Here is a 13,801-nt window from a genome sequence, read left to right as displayed (position 1 = left end):
TGTGCTTCAATGGTTTAGTATTTTATTAAAGAGGAAATACATACACCTGAAATAGGACACTCCTCGGTTACTCAAATTAGAACGTATAACTTTGATATCAGAAAGGTATTCTGTAAAAGAAATCTACCTAAGTCTGTGCTTGTGCAAAAGAAAACAAATCACATTTATTTAAGAAAGTAGTATTTTTCTGAAGTAGTACACACAGAGCGATCTGTTCAGAGTCTGGTTCAAGAACTGAACATAAATTTGAGAAATGTATTATAGAATTAGCTGTTAAAACATTTGCCCAAATCTTGCCCTTCCCTATCCCTAAGCACTCCACTAAAATCCATGGGGTTCTATAGGGTGTAATACAAGTTAGGATTTAGCCCATTGTGCTTAAGACTTTTAAAGAGATCATGGTAAAGAGACAAACACAGTAATTACTAACAGTTTGGAAGGAAATGTATCCTGACACAATGATGATATGGAATCTGTGTCACCAGAGGATATTAAGTTAATCTTAGTCATGACTACCCAAATAATTTTCACTAGACACTATTATAGCCCTGCTGACAGCAGGCGTGTTTGCGTAAGTTCAAAGGAAGAAGGGATGTCTCCCCCTTCAGATTACTGAGGTCTCGGGTTACCCTTTTCAATATTCTGTTCCTACACCAAAATATAATTTGTAATTATTTCCACTGTTCTCTCCAGCAGGGCCCCTCTGACAATGTTAGATCCCTGAAAATACACTTAGTCATCAACAGGAAGAACCCCTCCAGGGGGCTAAATCAGCCAGGTAGGCCACAAGATGACAGATTTTCAGATTCTTCAGAGTCTCAAATTACATTTGAAGGATTATAATACAAATTAAATAGCATTAATTAAATTAATGTTTTCTTCTACCTATGAAACTCATGAGAATGCTTAAGACAGACCACCACCAAAGTAAAAACCCTGGTTACCCAAGAAAGGTAAATCCCATATTAAAAAAAAAAATCCCATTTAAATAGCTTTTTCTATAATCTTCCTTTAAATGTCAACCAAACAGCATGTTTCTTGAAGTGCCTGGTAAGACTGTATCTGCTCATGCACGTGGGCCGAATTCCTCATCTGTTTAACAAGCATTGCACTGTTTATATACTTCATCAAAATTATAAAACCTATTATTTCTCCTCTCAAAGTGTTATTTTAGTCAAAAAGTACGTTACTTTATATAACAATTCATGTTAAATTCCTACCACACACACTGTAGTCTAAATATTTTCTAAAGGTGTCGATTACAAAGTATATAAAAATTACCAATAAGTCAGGATACAGTGGTAAAGATTTTTCCATTCTACAACATAGAGTAAGAGATTCTAGTATTGATAACTAAATCTGTACGTTTATATATCCTTATTCTCTCCAATAATTTTGAAAAGTAAATAGCAAACAAAAGAATTACAGCAAGGCTATGTTTACAGTCAGAAAACAGAACTGTTATTACGACTGTACCTAACTGGTTCAGTCATACAGAACTTGTCAAAGAACAACAATACATTTAGAGGTTATCAAGGGACTGAAGCATGTCAGAAAAATGTTTATTTTACCATCTTGCTTAAGTGTGATTTAGAATCCATCAGTGTCTAACTGTTGAACTGATTAAAGAGTACCACTTTATCATTCTCCAGCTAAAATGCACACAGACAAACTAAGGTGTCACAAACATGTATTTCTTAATAGCATGACTATTGGTAACTGTAACCCAGTATTGTTTAACAACTCTATAACAAATACATGTACATTGGGACTTTAAAATCTTAGTTAAGGTAGATAATCCTTGTTTATCAAGATTTTCATCTAATCAGTGCCAATACATTTAAATTTGGAGGAAATAGCATAAACACACTTAGGAGATCAAATCAGAAAGAAGGGCTTGAGGAAAAGTGTTAGACCAATTAATCATTTTCTGTCCTGCAACTCTTCACCCCAATCTGTTGTCTTTAGCATTTGCCTTAAAGTCAGATTCAGACCTGGTCTTAGCAATGGCAACAGTTTGGACTAATTAAACTAAACCCTAATCAAACCAAAGATGATGCAAATATTCAGACCGATAAAGGGCAGAACTGAACTATTTGTTCATCTATCCCACCCCTCCTTTCAATGCAGGATGGTTCTTCACAGAACATTCGTGTTATTTTGGAACCATTTCTGATTGAGCTCTCTCTCCTTTAGCTGTCACTTCACAGCTAAATCCAAAGTGGCCTTTTTTACAACCGAAATCTCCACCTAAAATAAAAACAAACAAAAACTAGCGCCGTTCTTTTTTGTTTAAGTCAGAAGAAAAAATGGCTGGCTCTGGCTAAATGATATATTGGCAGCAAAACAATTCACTCATCAGTGGAGTTTAGCTCAGTCCCTGGCTTTTAGCTTAGCAGGAGCTTAGCTATTGTGGATGCATTATGCATAGCCTGGAAGAGGGTAGGAGGCACTTTGCACTGCTCTCTCACCAGCTGCAAGAGGGGGAACGGATAGGGTTTGAAAGGAATCACAGCACACCCCTTTCTCCAGTGCAGATATCGGGGGAGCCTTTGGCAGGAGGACAGAGGAAGTACCTCGGATCTCCAAACTCGGCATAGATGTATGCGTTTGTGTGACAGAAGGAGAGAATAAAGACTTCTCGGCCATCAGGCCAACTGCATAACCTTCCCCATGCTGCTTTGTAATACCCCTGTGCTGTGAAAGTACATCATAAATGTCCCGATAGAAGAAAACAGCAGGAGGGTGCAATTCTTGTTACAATTAACTGCAAAGGAAGCGACCCAGACTAAGATAAGGCCCACTTTGTCATAAAAGCCATATAATTTTTTTATCATCGCTTAAATGTAGAAATGTGAGTTCCGATTAGTGAGGGAGCACAAAATTAATTGGTAGAATTATTTATTCAAATAACTAACTCATTGATGTGCAAGTCTTGTTACTGCTCTTCTGTGAGGAGGTTGAAAAGTCTCAAGTGCACTGGAAAAAAGGACTTGTCAGAAAGAAAGCAAATATAAATGCTATAAAAGCAATATTGGTTAGTGTATGTGGGACTGATTCTAACACGGCATGTCACACGGTGGTTTCTATAGTCTCGATCACTTCCAGTTCACACTGTGAGGGCGACAGAAGGGGGCATTCGTCTGGCTCCCAACTGCTGTCTGGATTATAATCTTCTTCAGAACTTAGCTCTGCCCCCTCCTCAGTGTCCTCATCACACGACTCCATAAAGGGAACCCCAACAGCATTGATCCCAGAGTCCTCGGAGCTGGAAGGGGAAGAGCAGTGATCTATTTTTGGTTTATTGTTCTCTTTTGAAATTAAGGCATTGCGAACAGCAAGCTCCTCAGGCTTCATTTTATGTGGCGCAGCGGGAGGCTGCCGCTGGACATAGCACATCTTCCCATTGATGCATTTCACACGATAATTGTCGATAAAGAGGTCGGAAATTGTGCAGTATCGTGGGGAGTCAGGGGGTAACGGCAGCTGGAAGACAGGTGCAAACTTCAAGAAGTGTTCAGTGAGTGAGACCGAGATCTGAATGGTGTTTGTGGATTCCCTAGGTTGGATAGGTATTTCAGTGCTTGGAAGCTGTTCCACAGGAGTCATTGGCTGATAGACATATTTACCTGTAGGGAATATAAAAATAACCGTTAAAAACCATAATTGCTACAAACAGATTATATCATTCTATTATTACTAGTTCATCAATAAAGAACAAAAATACATGGTGTTTCACCAAACTTGTTTAAAAAACAAAAGAAAGCAATCAGAAAATGCCTATGAAAAATATTTCATGTTAATCTTGACCTTTAAACAGGGATCAGTTCTGACAAATATTTCCTTTGATGAACTGAATCGTTTTAACATTAATTAGTCTATTCTTTCTGAGTTCATTTTGTTAGTGTATTTTCATTTCCCTTTCTCTAGTCTCAAAACGGCCTCTATGTAGTTAGCAGATGGAATTTTAAGGCAGAAAATAAAGGAACTCCAAAGCTCTGGGAGTGCGGATGGCATTTTGATGATCTGGCGATGTAATAGGAAAATAGATTATGTTGGTTGTATGGAGGACTCCAATGCTGAACTGAACAGGGAGTCTGTAAAGCTATGCTAAAGAAAGAAATAAGGAGAAAGAACTAAAAACCAGTACTTTGTTATGAAAGACATAAATCTGAGACTACCTCAAAGGACCATAAAATGTAGCATTTAGTTTACATAATTACCTTCTAAAAGGTTTAAGTCTTACTATGACTTTCACAAACTATAAAGCTCAATTACAGAACAGTTACAAGCACAAGGGTTATCTAAGAAGAAAAAAATAAGCTGTAAATTATTTAAATTTCCAATGCCAGAGCTGTAAGTAGGTAAAAACAAAAACCCCTTTTTGTACACATCTAATAGAATCCTTTGGGTATCCCAAGTGCTTTAGAACCTAGCAGAGCTAGATAAGCAGGAGTTAAGCAAACAAAGTAGTCATTATGTGCTTAACAACAGCTCAGACTGGGACATCCACCATAGGTGGAGAAGGAACACTGTTTATCCTCCATCTTTTTTTCCCTAAAAGTACCCTGGACTCTAAGCTACCACAGCTGAGCTGTACGGACATCTGCATAACTTTTGTTCTGAAGGGGTGCACTCCCTACCATGAGTAATGGACTGTGTGCGCTCAGCCAAGCCTTGCTGTGCACTAAGAAGTTACAATCTTTTGATCCAGAGGCAAAGAACCATACAGGCACACATGGGCATATACCAGAGTGAATGTTTAAGTTTGTAAGCAAGAAATTTAATATCAAAGACATGGATTTTTGTTGCAGTTCCCCTCATTAGCATCTTGCTCTTTTTGACGGTCTAGAAGTCTCCCAGTCCTGTGGCTTAACCATCCATACCACTTTCTGTAGGGTCTCTCAAAATTATGATGAGCTCACTGGAGCAGGGCTCCCCCCAAAGCAGGCCTTTGATGTTTTCACTGTCTGCCCCTAGATATTTCCTCTCCTGACTTTTAACTCATATTAGTCAAAACTAGACCCAAAAAACACATTTCACAATGAATTTCATTTGAATCTCAAAAAAAAAAAAAAAAATAAATCTCCCACTTACAGGGCACTGGAGCCTCTCTAGCTGGATTGTTTCTAGCTGTATTTAGTTTGATTTCTATATTTGCTTTGGGAATTTTTTTTAAACATGGGCCTACCATAAGCCATTCTTTAGCAGATTACAGGTGGTTGCCTTTTGAGGCTGCTAACCAGGAGGGGCTTTTGAGCAAGGGGACTGTTTCAAAGTGAATGGAAGGCATTTCCTCTCATTCTTATTATGAAGATGTAGCTTAAAAGGAAATAAAGTTATTGGACGGCTTTCTGATGACGAGGTTCAGCACTGCCTAACATGGTTCAAAATGCAGATTTCGTCCTTTGAAAGCACAGGATTCTTTATTATTTCAGTCAGTGCAAACATACAACACCCATTGTTGTGCACAGCAGAGACTTAGGACTCTGTGTGAGAAGTGTCAAACCACAGCAACCCCAACCGGCCAGGGCAGGGAGTGCCTAATATTGCCACCTCTAGGAGACACAGAGCTGGATCTAGTGACACATCCATGGTTTAGCAGGTCTTGCAAATAGTCTCCTACCTCTGTACAAGCTGGGAGTCATGGAGATTTATGCACATTTTTAAACTCTCAACTTGGCCTACGTCCTGATCATCCTTTTCAAAAGCCCTAATGCATTACAAGGGTGTGAATTATCACTAGGAACAGTGTCACACCAAACTCTCCTCACTTCAACCCCGTCCTGGTACCAACAGTGGAATTAATGACTGGATTGTTTGTAACCATCCCAACACTGAGTGCTGTGGAGTGTAACATCAGATCCCAAGGCCACAAGGGACCATTGTGATCATCTAGTCTGACCTCCTGTGTAACACAGGCCAGAGAACTTCCCCAGAATCATTCCTAGAGCAGAGCCTTTAGAAAAACAGCCAAACTTGATTTTAAAATTGTCAGTGATGGAGAATCCACCAAAACCCTTGGTAAATTGTTCCAATGGTTAATTACTCACACTGTTAAAAATTTAATGTTTTATTTCCAATCTGAATTTGTCTCGCTTCAACTTCCAGCCATGGGATTCTGTTAGACCTTTCTCTGCTAGACTGAAGAGACCATTATTAAATTTTTGTCCCCCATGTAGATCAAATCACTCCTTACCCTTCTCTTTATTAAGCTAAGATTCAAAGAGCTCGTTCTATTATCATTATAAGGCGGGTTTTCTAATCTTTTAGTCATTCTCATGGCTCTTCTTTGAACCCTCACCAATTTATCAACATCCTTCTTGAATTCTGGGCACCAGAACTGGCACAGGATTCCAGAAGCAGTCAAACCAGTGAACTAACAGATATTGGACATGGGCATAGAGACAGGAAAGATAGGGTTACCATACATCCGGATTTCCCCAGACATGTCCGGCTTTTTGGTGCTCAAATCGCCGTCCAGGGGGAATTTTCAAAAAGCCGAACATGTCCGGGGAAATAGGGAGGCATAAGCCAGGGTCCGCTTGGCCACAGCACGATCCGCAGCGCAGCCCAGCCGCCCCGGCTACATTGTAGCAAGCTCGGGAGGGGAGAGGCGCAGCCGCAGAAGGCGGCGGAGGGGCCGCTGCTGCCCCCGCAGGCCGGGCGGACCGTGCACCCCAGCCGAGCCTGCAGGACCATTGGGAGGCCGGGCCCAGCCAGCGGCTCGGGCTTCCCTTGTGGGCGGGGACCCCCCGGCCACTGGGGGACACTTCCTGCAGCTCCGGCACCGCGGGAGCTGTTCCAGCAGGGACAGGCCAGGGAACGTGCTCGGCGGCGGCAGGAAGGAGGCGGCGGGGAGTGCGGCGTGTGCTGGGGCTGCAAGGACCCGCGCCGCCCTGGTCGCCGCTGAGCCTCTGAAGCCCCCCGCCAGGCAGAGGTCTGCAGGGGGAGGTGCAGGGGCTGCAGGGCGAGTGGGGAGCAGGGGTCACAGGAGCTGCAGGTCGAGTGGGGAGCAGGGGTCACAGAGGCTGCAGGGCAAGGGGGGGTCACAGAGGCTGCAGGGCGAGTGGGAGTAGGGAAGCATTTAGCAACCCGCAACCAAGATCAGAACGGGAGGGAGGAGGGGGAATGCGGGGTGCTCAGAGGAGGGGGGCAGAGTTGGGGCAGGGACTTTGGGGAAGGGGTTGGAATAGGGGCGGGAAAGGGGCGGAGTTGGGGCAGGACCAGGGCCCCCATGGAGTGTCCTCTTTTTTCAGTGTTGAAATATGGTAACCCTAGGAAAGAGACTGTGATAGAGCTGCCTCCAGCATCCCACATTTGCTTCTCTTTGATCCTTCTCACAGGAAGGATATGTCCCATTCATAGATTTCCACATACTTGTGTTGAGATGGAAATCCTCACATACGATTGGATATCGGAGGCTCCCAGGCAGTGGGAAGAGACACCCTGGATGAAACAAGGTTTTCCTGCTCACTGATTCTAGGGGCTTGTGGGCATTCCAGTGCAGCTACCCATTGCTCTCTTGCTGCTCCCTGTGCTTTTTTTGGAGACGGGAAGAGGGGGACTTCCCTCTCTCTCTGCTGTCAAGAAAGATGGTTTCTTCCCACCATACAAACCCTGAGTCCAGAGCACTCAGCATTCCTGCCAGCAATTTAGCATCAGTCAGACAGAAATTATGGTGAAACAAGCACTTCTGCAATTGCCCCAGAGTCCACTGCCATGGGCTACCAGTGAAAATACAATGGGCTTTTTAGAAGAAATCACAAGAGCCAGCCTGAAAGTGAAAAACTAGTTTTGCAAAAAAAAATCTACATTGTTTTCATTTAGAAGAGATCTTAACAGACCCAACGGAGGTTTCAAAAGTGTTTACACAATTCTGCCCCTGATATTTGTCATTCAAAATGACCATCACACTTTTAGTTTACCTAAAACCAGATTTTTGGTGAACAAAAATTTTCAATTGTGTGTTTAATAGGGTTTTTTTAATTGTGAAAGGCACAAAATTTTTCAAAAAACACTGATTTTTTTGGTGAAAAAATTCATTTTCAAAAAAGGACTTTTTTAAAGAAAGAAAAAAACTTTTGAAAAATATTGGCTGGCTCCAGTTTACACATAGTAGGTTTTTTTGTTTGTTTTCTAAAACCAACCACACTAGAAAATCAGGAACAAAGAACACATTTTAAGGTTATTATACCAAAGTAAAAAAAAAAAAAACACTTCTACCCACCTACACATAGTCTACCACCACTCACTACACTGTGTGTAATTCTGACAGACAATTCCATTGTGCCATCAATGTCTATCCAAATAAAAACTTAGCGATTAAGTTTCCTAATGCATATACGCATATACAAGCAAAATCAAACTGCTTTGTCTTGGTTATTTTTAGTTTTTTTCCTCAGAGAACAAGGACAGTGACTGCCCTTCACTGAGTTTTCACTGCACACCTGGCTGGACATTTTACCATTCAGCAGGTTGAACTGATGGGAATACTGACTTTACGTGATGACCCCTGGAGAATTCGGAGTAGGTTCTCCCTAAGTTCTAACCCTTCCGGCCACTGACCCTGAATCCCTGGCTCAGCCACGGCTGTTAGACTAGCAGAAAGGCAAACTATGAGCCCAACATTTCAAGTGTATTATGTCCCCTTTTTTACCTGTGAGTCCACATTTCCCTACTCCTACCATACCAAGGTCCCTGGACTTTGTTGCCTTCAGAAAGAGTACCAACACATTCATTGTTCTCTGCTGAACATGGGGAAGAGCTGCTGACAAATGACCATGGTGGGTTGGCCATTCCTGACAATGCTGTTTAATAACCTGATCAATGACACTGTACATGACAGGAATCTCCATCTCCTGAGCTTGAGCAGTATGGGGTCTGCTACTGAAAATGTGTTTCAACCCACCTGTCATAGGCAACGGGGGTGCCAGTAGCAGCTGCGAGGCTCAAGCTTTGATCTCTCTCGAGCAACCTCAGGAGCTCCCTTACTGGTACATTAGGAAGGGTCTCCTTCACCCATGTGCATGGCACTATGCACACCTGTGCACCAGTGTCCCACAATGACGCTGCTTTAACCCCATTCAAAAGGCATCAAATAGGGTTGCCAACTTTCTACTCAAACAAAACTGAACACCCTTGCCCTGCCCCCACCACTCCTCTGAGGCCCTGCCCCCCCACTCACTCCATCCCCCTTTCTTCTGTCGCTCGCTCTCCCTACCCTCACTCACTTGCTCATTTTCACTGAGCTGGCTTGGGGGGTTGGGGTGCAGGAGGGGGTGAGGGCTCCGGGATGGGACCAGAAATGAGGAGTTCAGGGTGCAGGAGCGGGATCTGGGCTGGGATAGGGGGTTGGGATGCAGGGAGGGTGAGGGCTGCAGCTTGGGGTGTGGGCTCTGGTGTGGAGCCAGGGACGAGGGATTTGGGGTGCAGGAGAGGGCTCTGGGCTAGAGCTGAGGGATTCAGAGTGTGGGAGGGGTCTCTGGGCTGGGGAAGGGGGTTGAGGTGTGGGGGGGATGTGAGGGCTCTGCCTGGGAGTGCAGACTCTGGGGTGGGGACGAGGGGTTTGGGTTGTAGTAGTGTGCTCTGGGTTGGGACCAAGGAGTTTGGAGGGCAGGAGGGAGATCAGGGTTGGGGCAGGGAGTTGGGGTGCGGGGGGGGGGGAATGAAGGCTCTGGCTAGGGGTGCAGACTCTGGGATGGGGCTGGGAATGAGGGATTTGGGGTGATCTTGACAAACTGGAGAAATAGTCTGAAATAAATAGCATGAAATTCAGTAAGGAACAATCAACTGCACAAATACAAAATGGGAAATGATTGGCTAGGAAGGAGTAGTGAAGAAAAGGATCTGGGGGTTATAGTGGATCACAATCTAATTATGAGTCAACAATGTAAAATGGTTGGGAGGAAAAAAAGAAAAGAAAAAGCAAACATCATTTTGGAATGTATTAAACAGGAGTGTTTTAAGTGTAATTCTTCCACTCTACTCAGCACCGATAAGGCCTCAGTTAGAGCAGTGTGTCCAGATTTGGACACCACACCTCATGAAAGATGTGGAAATTGGAGAAAGTTCAGCGGACAGCAACAAAGAAAGATTAAAAGGTCTAGAAAAAACTGGTGAAAGTAAGCCAGTACAGGCCATTACGGCATACCAGTAAGAAAGTAGCCGAAGCATTCAGTACAAATGGGTAAAATAGGCTAGGTTTAACTGTAGTAATCACAGCCGACAGTGCTTTAACTTGGCTGTGTAATTGTGGCTCCAGTTCTCCCAGCTCTGTAATAAAATCACCGCCGCAAGAGGAATAGCTCCCAGCGCTGTAGCACTGTCTACACTGCTACTTTACAGAGCTGAAACTTGCATCGCTCCGGGGGGGGGGGGGGGGGGGGTCAAGAAGCAATGGGTTTAAATTGCACCAAGGGAGGTTTAGGGAAATCTTAACTGTCAGGGTAGTTAAGCACTAGAACATTTTACCTAGGGAGGTTATGGAATCTCTGTCATTGGAGATTTTTAAGAACAGGATAGAAAACCACCTGTCGGACGGTCTAGATAATACTTAGTCCTGCCTCAGTGCAAGTGACTGAACTAGATGATCTATAGAGGCCCCTTCCAGTCTGAAATTTCTATGATTCTATGTCTAGTTCTAATAGTCCCATGGATTTCTCAATTTCTTATTTATGGCAACTGTCTCTGGGATCTTTGGGCCTGGCTGGTCCCTTGAGGTACCTTTGGAGCAACTGGGTGTAGTTTCCCTTCCAGTCCATTCCATGGGGTGTCATTAGGATATCCAGATTAGTAGCGCTCTTCATTCCCTCACCGCAAACAGTGGTTGCATGTATCACCTTTGCCCTCCATCTAGCAGTTGAGATGGCCTCACCTCTGAAGAGCTTTCTGTGGGATGGATTGGAGCGGTCTCCTTCTGTCATGATGGGTACCTTCAGAACCAGCTTGATAACAGCAATCTCCATTTGTAGCTCTTACTTCTGCTAGGCTTCTTTTCAATTCTCCAATCTCATCCATTAAGTTGCTGATACAAGGTATTTTTTTTTAAATTGGTGCTGCTATCTCGTCAGTCTCTGGCTCACCAACAACAAAGGCCTGTTGTACTACATTGGGTCTGCAGCTTTTCCTCGTGCCTCTCTTGCTACTTTGTGTTTTTCTCTTTTCCTGCCAGTTACAATATTTAGTTTCTCCAAAAGAGCTTTACCTGTGACTGAGCCATCTCGGAGATAGTTCAGCCACAGATGAAGAGACTATAAAGTCTGAATGTTGTTATTCTGCAGCCCACTGGAGACTGAAAGAAGGAACATATTTTGCACGAGGAGTGGGTTGTACTTCAGAGTGGAATCAACTTCCTGTGATGCAAGCTGTACTTCCTGTCACAAATCCAAGGCAAGTACCAAGAAATCCTGAGGTGTATCTTTAGGACCCTAGGCAGCACTGGAAAGATTACGATACAGTTCAGTTGCATCCATCACTTCACAGTAGGATCTTAAAATTCTCAGCTTTGGTAATGTCATGGTACTATTTCCTTCCATCTAACTCCAAGGGCTTGTTCCAGGGGTAATTGCTTTAACCACTGCTTCCATTACTTCAAGGTTCTGCATAGCCCCTTCATGGTCTTGTTCCTATCTGCACTAGAAAAACTTCATCCAACCTTCTGATTCAAACAGCCAATCTATCCTGTCACTTTGAACTCCATTTGTAGCTGGGGTGCACACTGCAGAGCTCGTACTGCTGTGTTTCTCTCGCTGGGATTGCATTCTCTCCTGTTTTCCTCCTTAGTGGCCGACTGGTTAGGCCCAGTGACAGAGACTTGATTAATATATCTAATTAGAGCTAACCAGGTCTTTCCTATAACTCTGCTTCAATTCTCTCCTGAAACATTTAAGTGATCACAAATAACGAGATCTTCACTCTATAGCTGGTAAAACTGCCTCTCTAGCTGTATGCGTATATTTCCCAGCTCAGCACTAGCCATCTTTGTTTCCTGTGCTCAGTACATCCCCTGTACTACGCCTACTTGCAGGTGCTAGATGTGTAGCTTTTTAGGTTCTGTTCTCTGGAGGGATTGTTTTCCAGCTTCAGGGACCAGAAGCTCACAACCCCTCCTGGCTGGCTTGCCAAAGTGTAACGTATCTCAAAATGCAGATCCTGTCCTCTGAAAACACAGAATACTTTATTATTTTAGTCAATACAAACATACAGCATGTGCCTGTAACAGGGCTCCAAAATCATGGGGTTTGTCCCCATGCCACAGCAAGGAGACAGGGAGTGTCTAAAAATTACCATCTCTGGGGACACATTGGGGGTTTTTCCAAAAAGTTCAACCACCGTGCACCCCCTTTGGTGTGTGCCTTACAATTCCAGGAGTAGGGAATGCAGGGTACTATTGGAATGTGCATACTACACATGGAGTATGAATGTGGTTCCCCCTTGTGTAGGCCAACACACATTTTGTGTTTTCTTTTGGTGTCCCTGAATGATGCCCACATCTAAGCCAACCCCTTTGTCAGGCTCCTGCTCCATTCAGAGGACTTTCTGAACTATATGTGGTTGTTTTCACTTTGTTTGAGGAAAAGGATAGCATAGTCCTAAATAAGTATAGCCAAATAATGTCATATGATAAAAACCAAGGTGGATGCTGTACAGCTTAATACGCTTAGAGCGGGGACTGGAACATCAGGAAACACATTCTATTCCCAATTCAGTTTGACATTGGGCAAGTCAGTTAATATCTGAGAGCTAAAACCCACAGAGATAATACCCACCTTTATGTAAAGTACTTTGAGAGAATTACATCTCAAATATTATTGTTGGGATGGTGCCATTTTATTGTGAATTACTGTGGCTGATATGAATGAATGTGATAAGCATGAGTTTGGTATGACTTCGTACGTCTGAATTTGCTAGAGGATTCTGGGGGCAGGATTCTCTTAGCATCAGACAGTTGGTGTGGAAATTTACTGAAAGTGCTGAAATTGCACTTGAATGGTTAATAAAGGCTCTGTGTGTGTGTATGTTTCAACATTGACTTTTGGAATATATCAGCCGAGAACCAGCTCATCAGGTAAAGAAAATGTAAAAACATGCTATCAGTGAGCTTGTCAAAATGACCCCTCTGAATGGCATCACGCTAAGGGCTCAAGTGAATGTTTGATGAGAGGGTAAATATCAATTGATATTTTGTCTGTCTCTGTTTTGCAGCCCCCTTCTAAAATATTAATTAGAGAAAACCAGTAATGAAATATGCCCTGGGACTCCTTTGAGAACAAAAGGTATAAATGCTAAGCAGAGTAAATTAGTTAGTTCCCCAATTAACATCAGAAGGGCTCCATGACACTGTAAGACAGAAGGCCTTGGGGTAACCAGGACCCTGCTACAAGGGACTTTTGTAGGTCTTTTGAACCAGAAGGCCTCAGGGTAACAAGACCCTGCTTCAGGGGACATTTGACAGACCAAGTACCTGAGAGGGGAGAAGAAGAGAAGAAAAGAAGTCTCCATCTAGGACTGGTAGTTAGACCTGCTTTGTTTGCCAATCAGGCTACTGTGTAAGGCCAGCAATGTTACCGAGATTTTATGTTTGGGGAATTGAGGCTTATTAGGGAGATGTGTATTCTATAACCCTTACCGCTTTTGTGATTCCTTCTCAAATAAATTACTCAAATAAATTAAGCATACTGTTTCTGAATTTTCACTGGTACCAGTAACAATCCGCCCAGCTGTGGGCCATTAAAGATCCGTTTCAACAATTATTATATATACAACATGCGATTACTAGGATGGTAGTTACAATATAATA

General features: G+C 43.2%; 1 protein-coding gene across 1 annotated transcript in view; it reads right to left on the bottom strand.

The window, feature by feature from the left end:
* Positions 1–13,801, bottom strand: part of C9H3orf70 (chromosome 9 C3orf70 homolog) — a 38,906-nt gene continuing 25,105 nt past the window's right edge. Inside the window, exon 2 of the mRNA XM_054038928.1 lies at positions 1–3,629. Within this exon, the coding sequence (XP_053894903.1) occupies positions 3,073–3,629 (557 nt within the window). The 3' untranslated portion in view covers positions 1–3,072. The remainder of the gene's footprint in view (positions 3,630–13,801) is intronic.

Source organism: Malaclemys terrapin, chromosome 9, assembly GCF_027887155.1.
Source record: "Malaclemys terrapin pileata isolate rMalTer1 chromosome 9, rMalTer1.hap1, whole genome shotgun sequence".
Lineage (NCBI taxonomy): Eukaryota > Metazoa > Chordata > Testudines > Emydidae > Malaclemys > Malaclemys terrapin.
The sequence above is the reverse complement of the archived record's forward strand: the minus strand, read 5'-3'. Positions and strand labels throughout refer to the sequence as shown.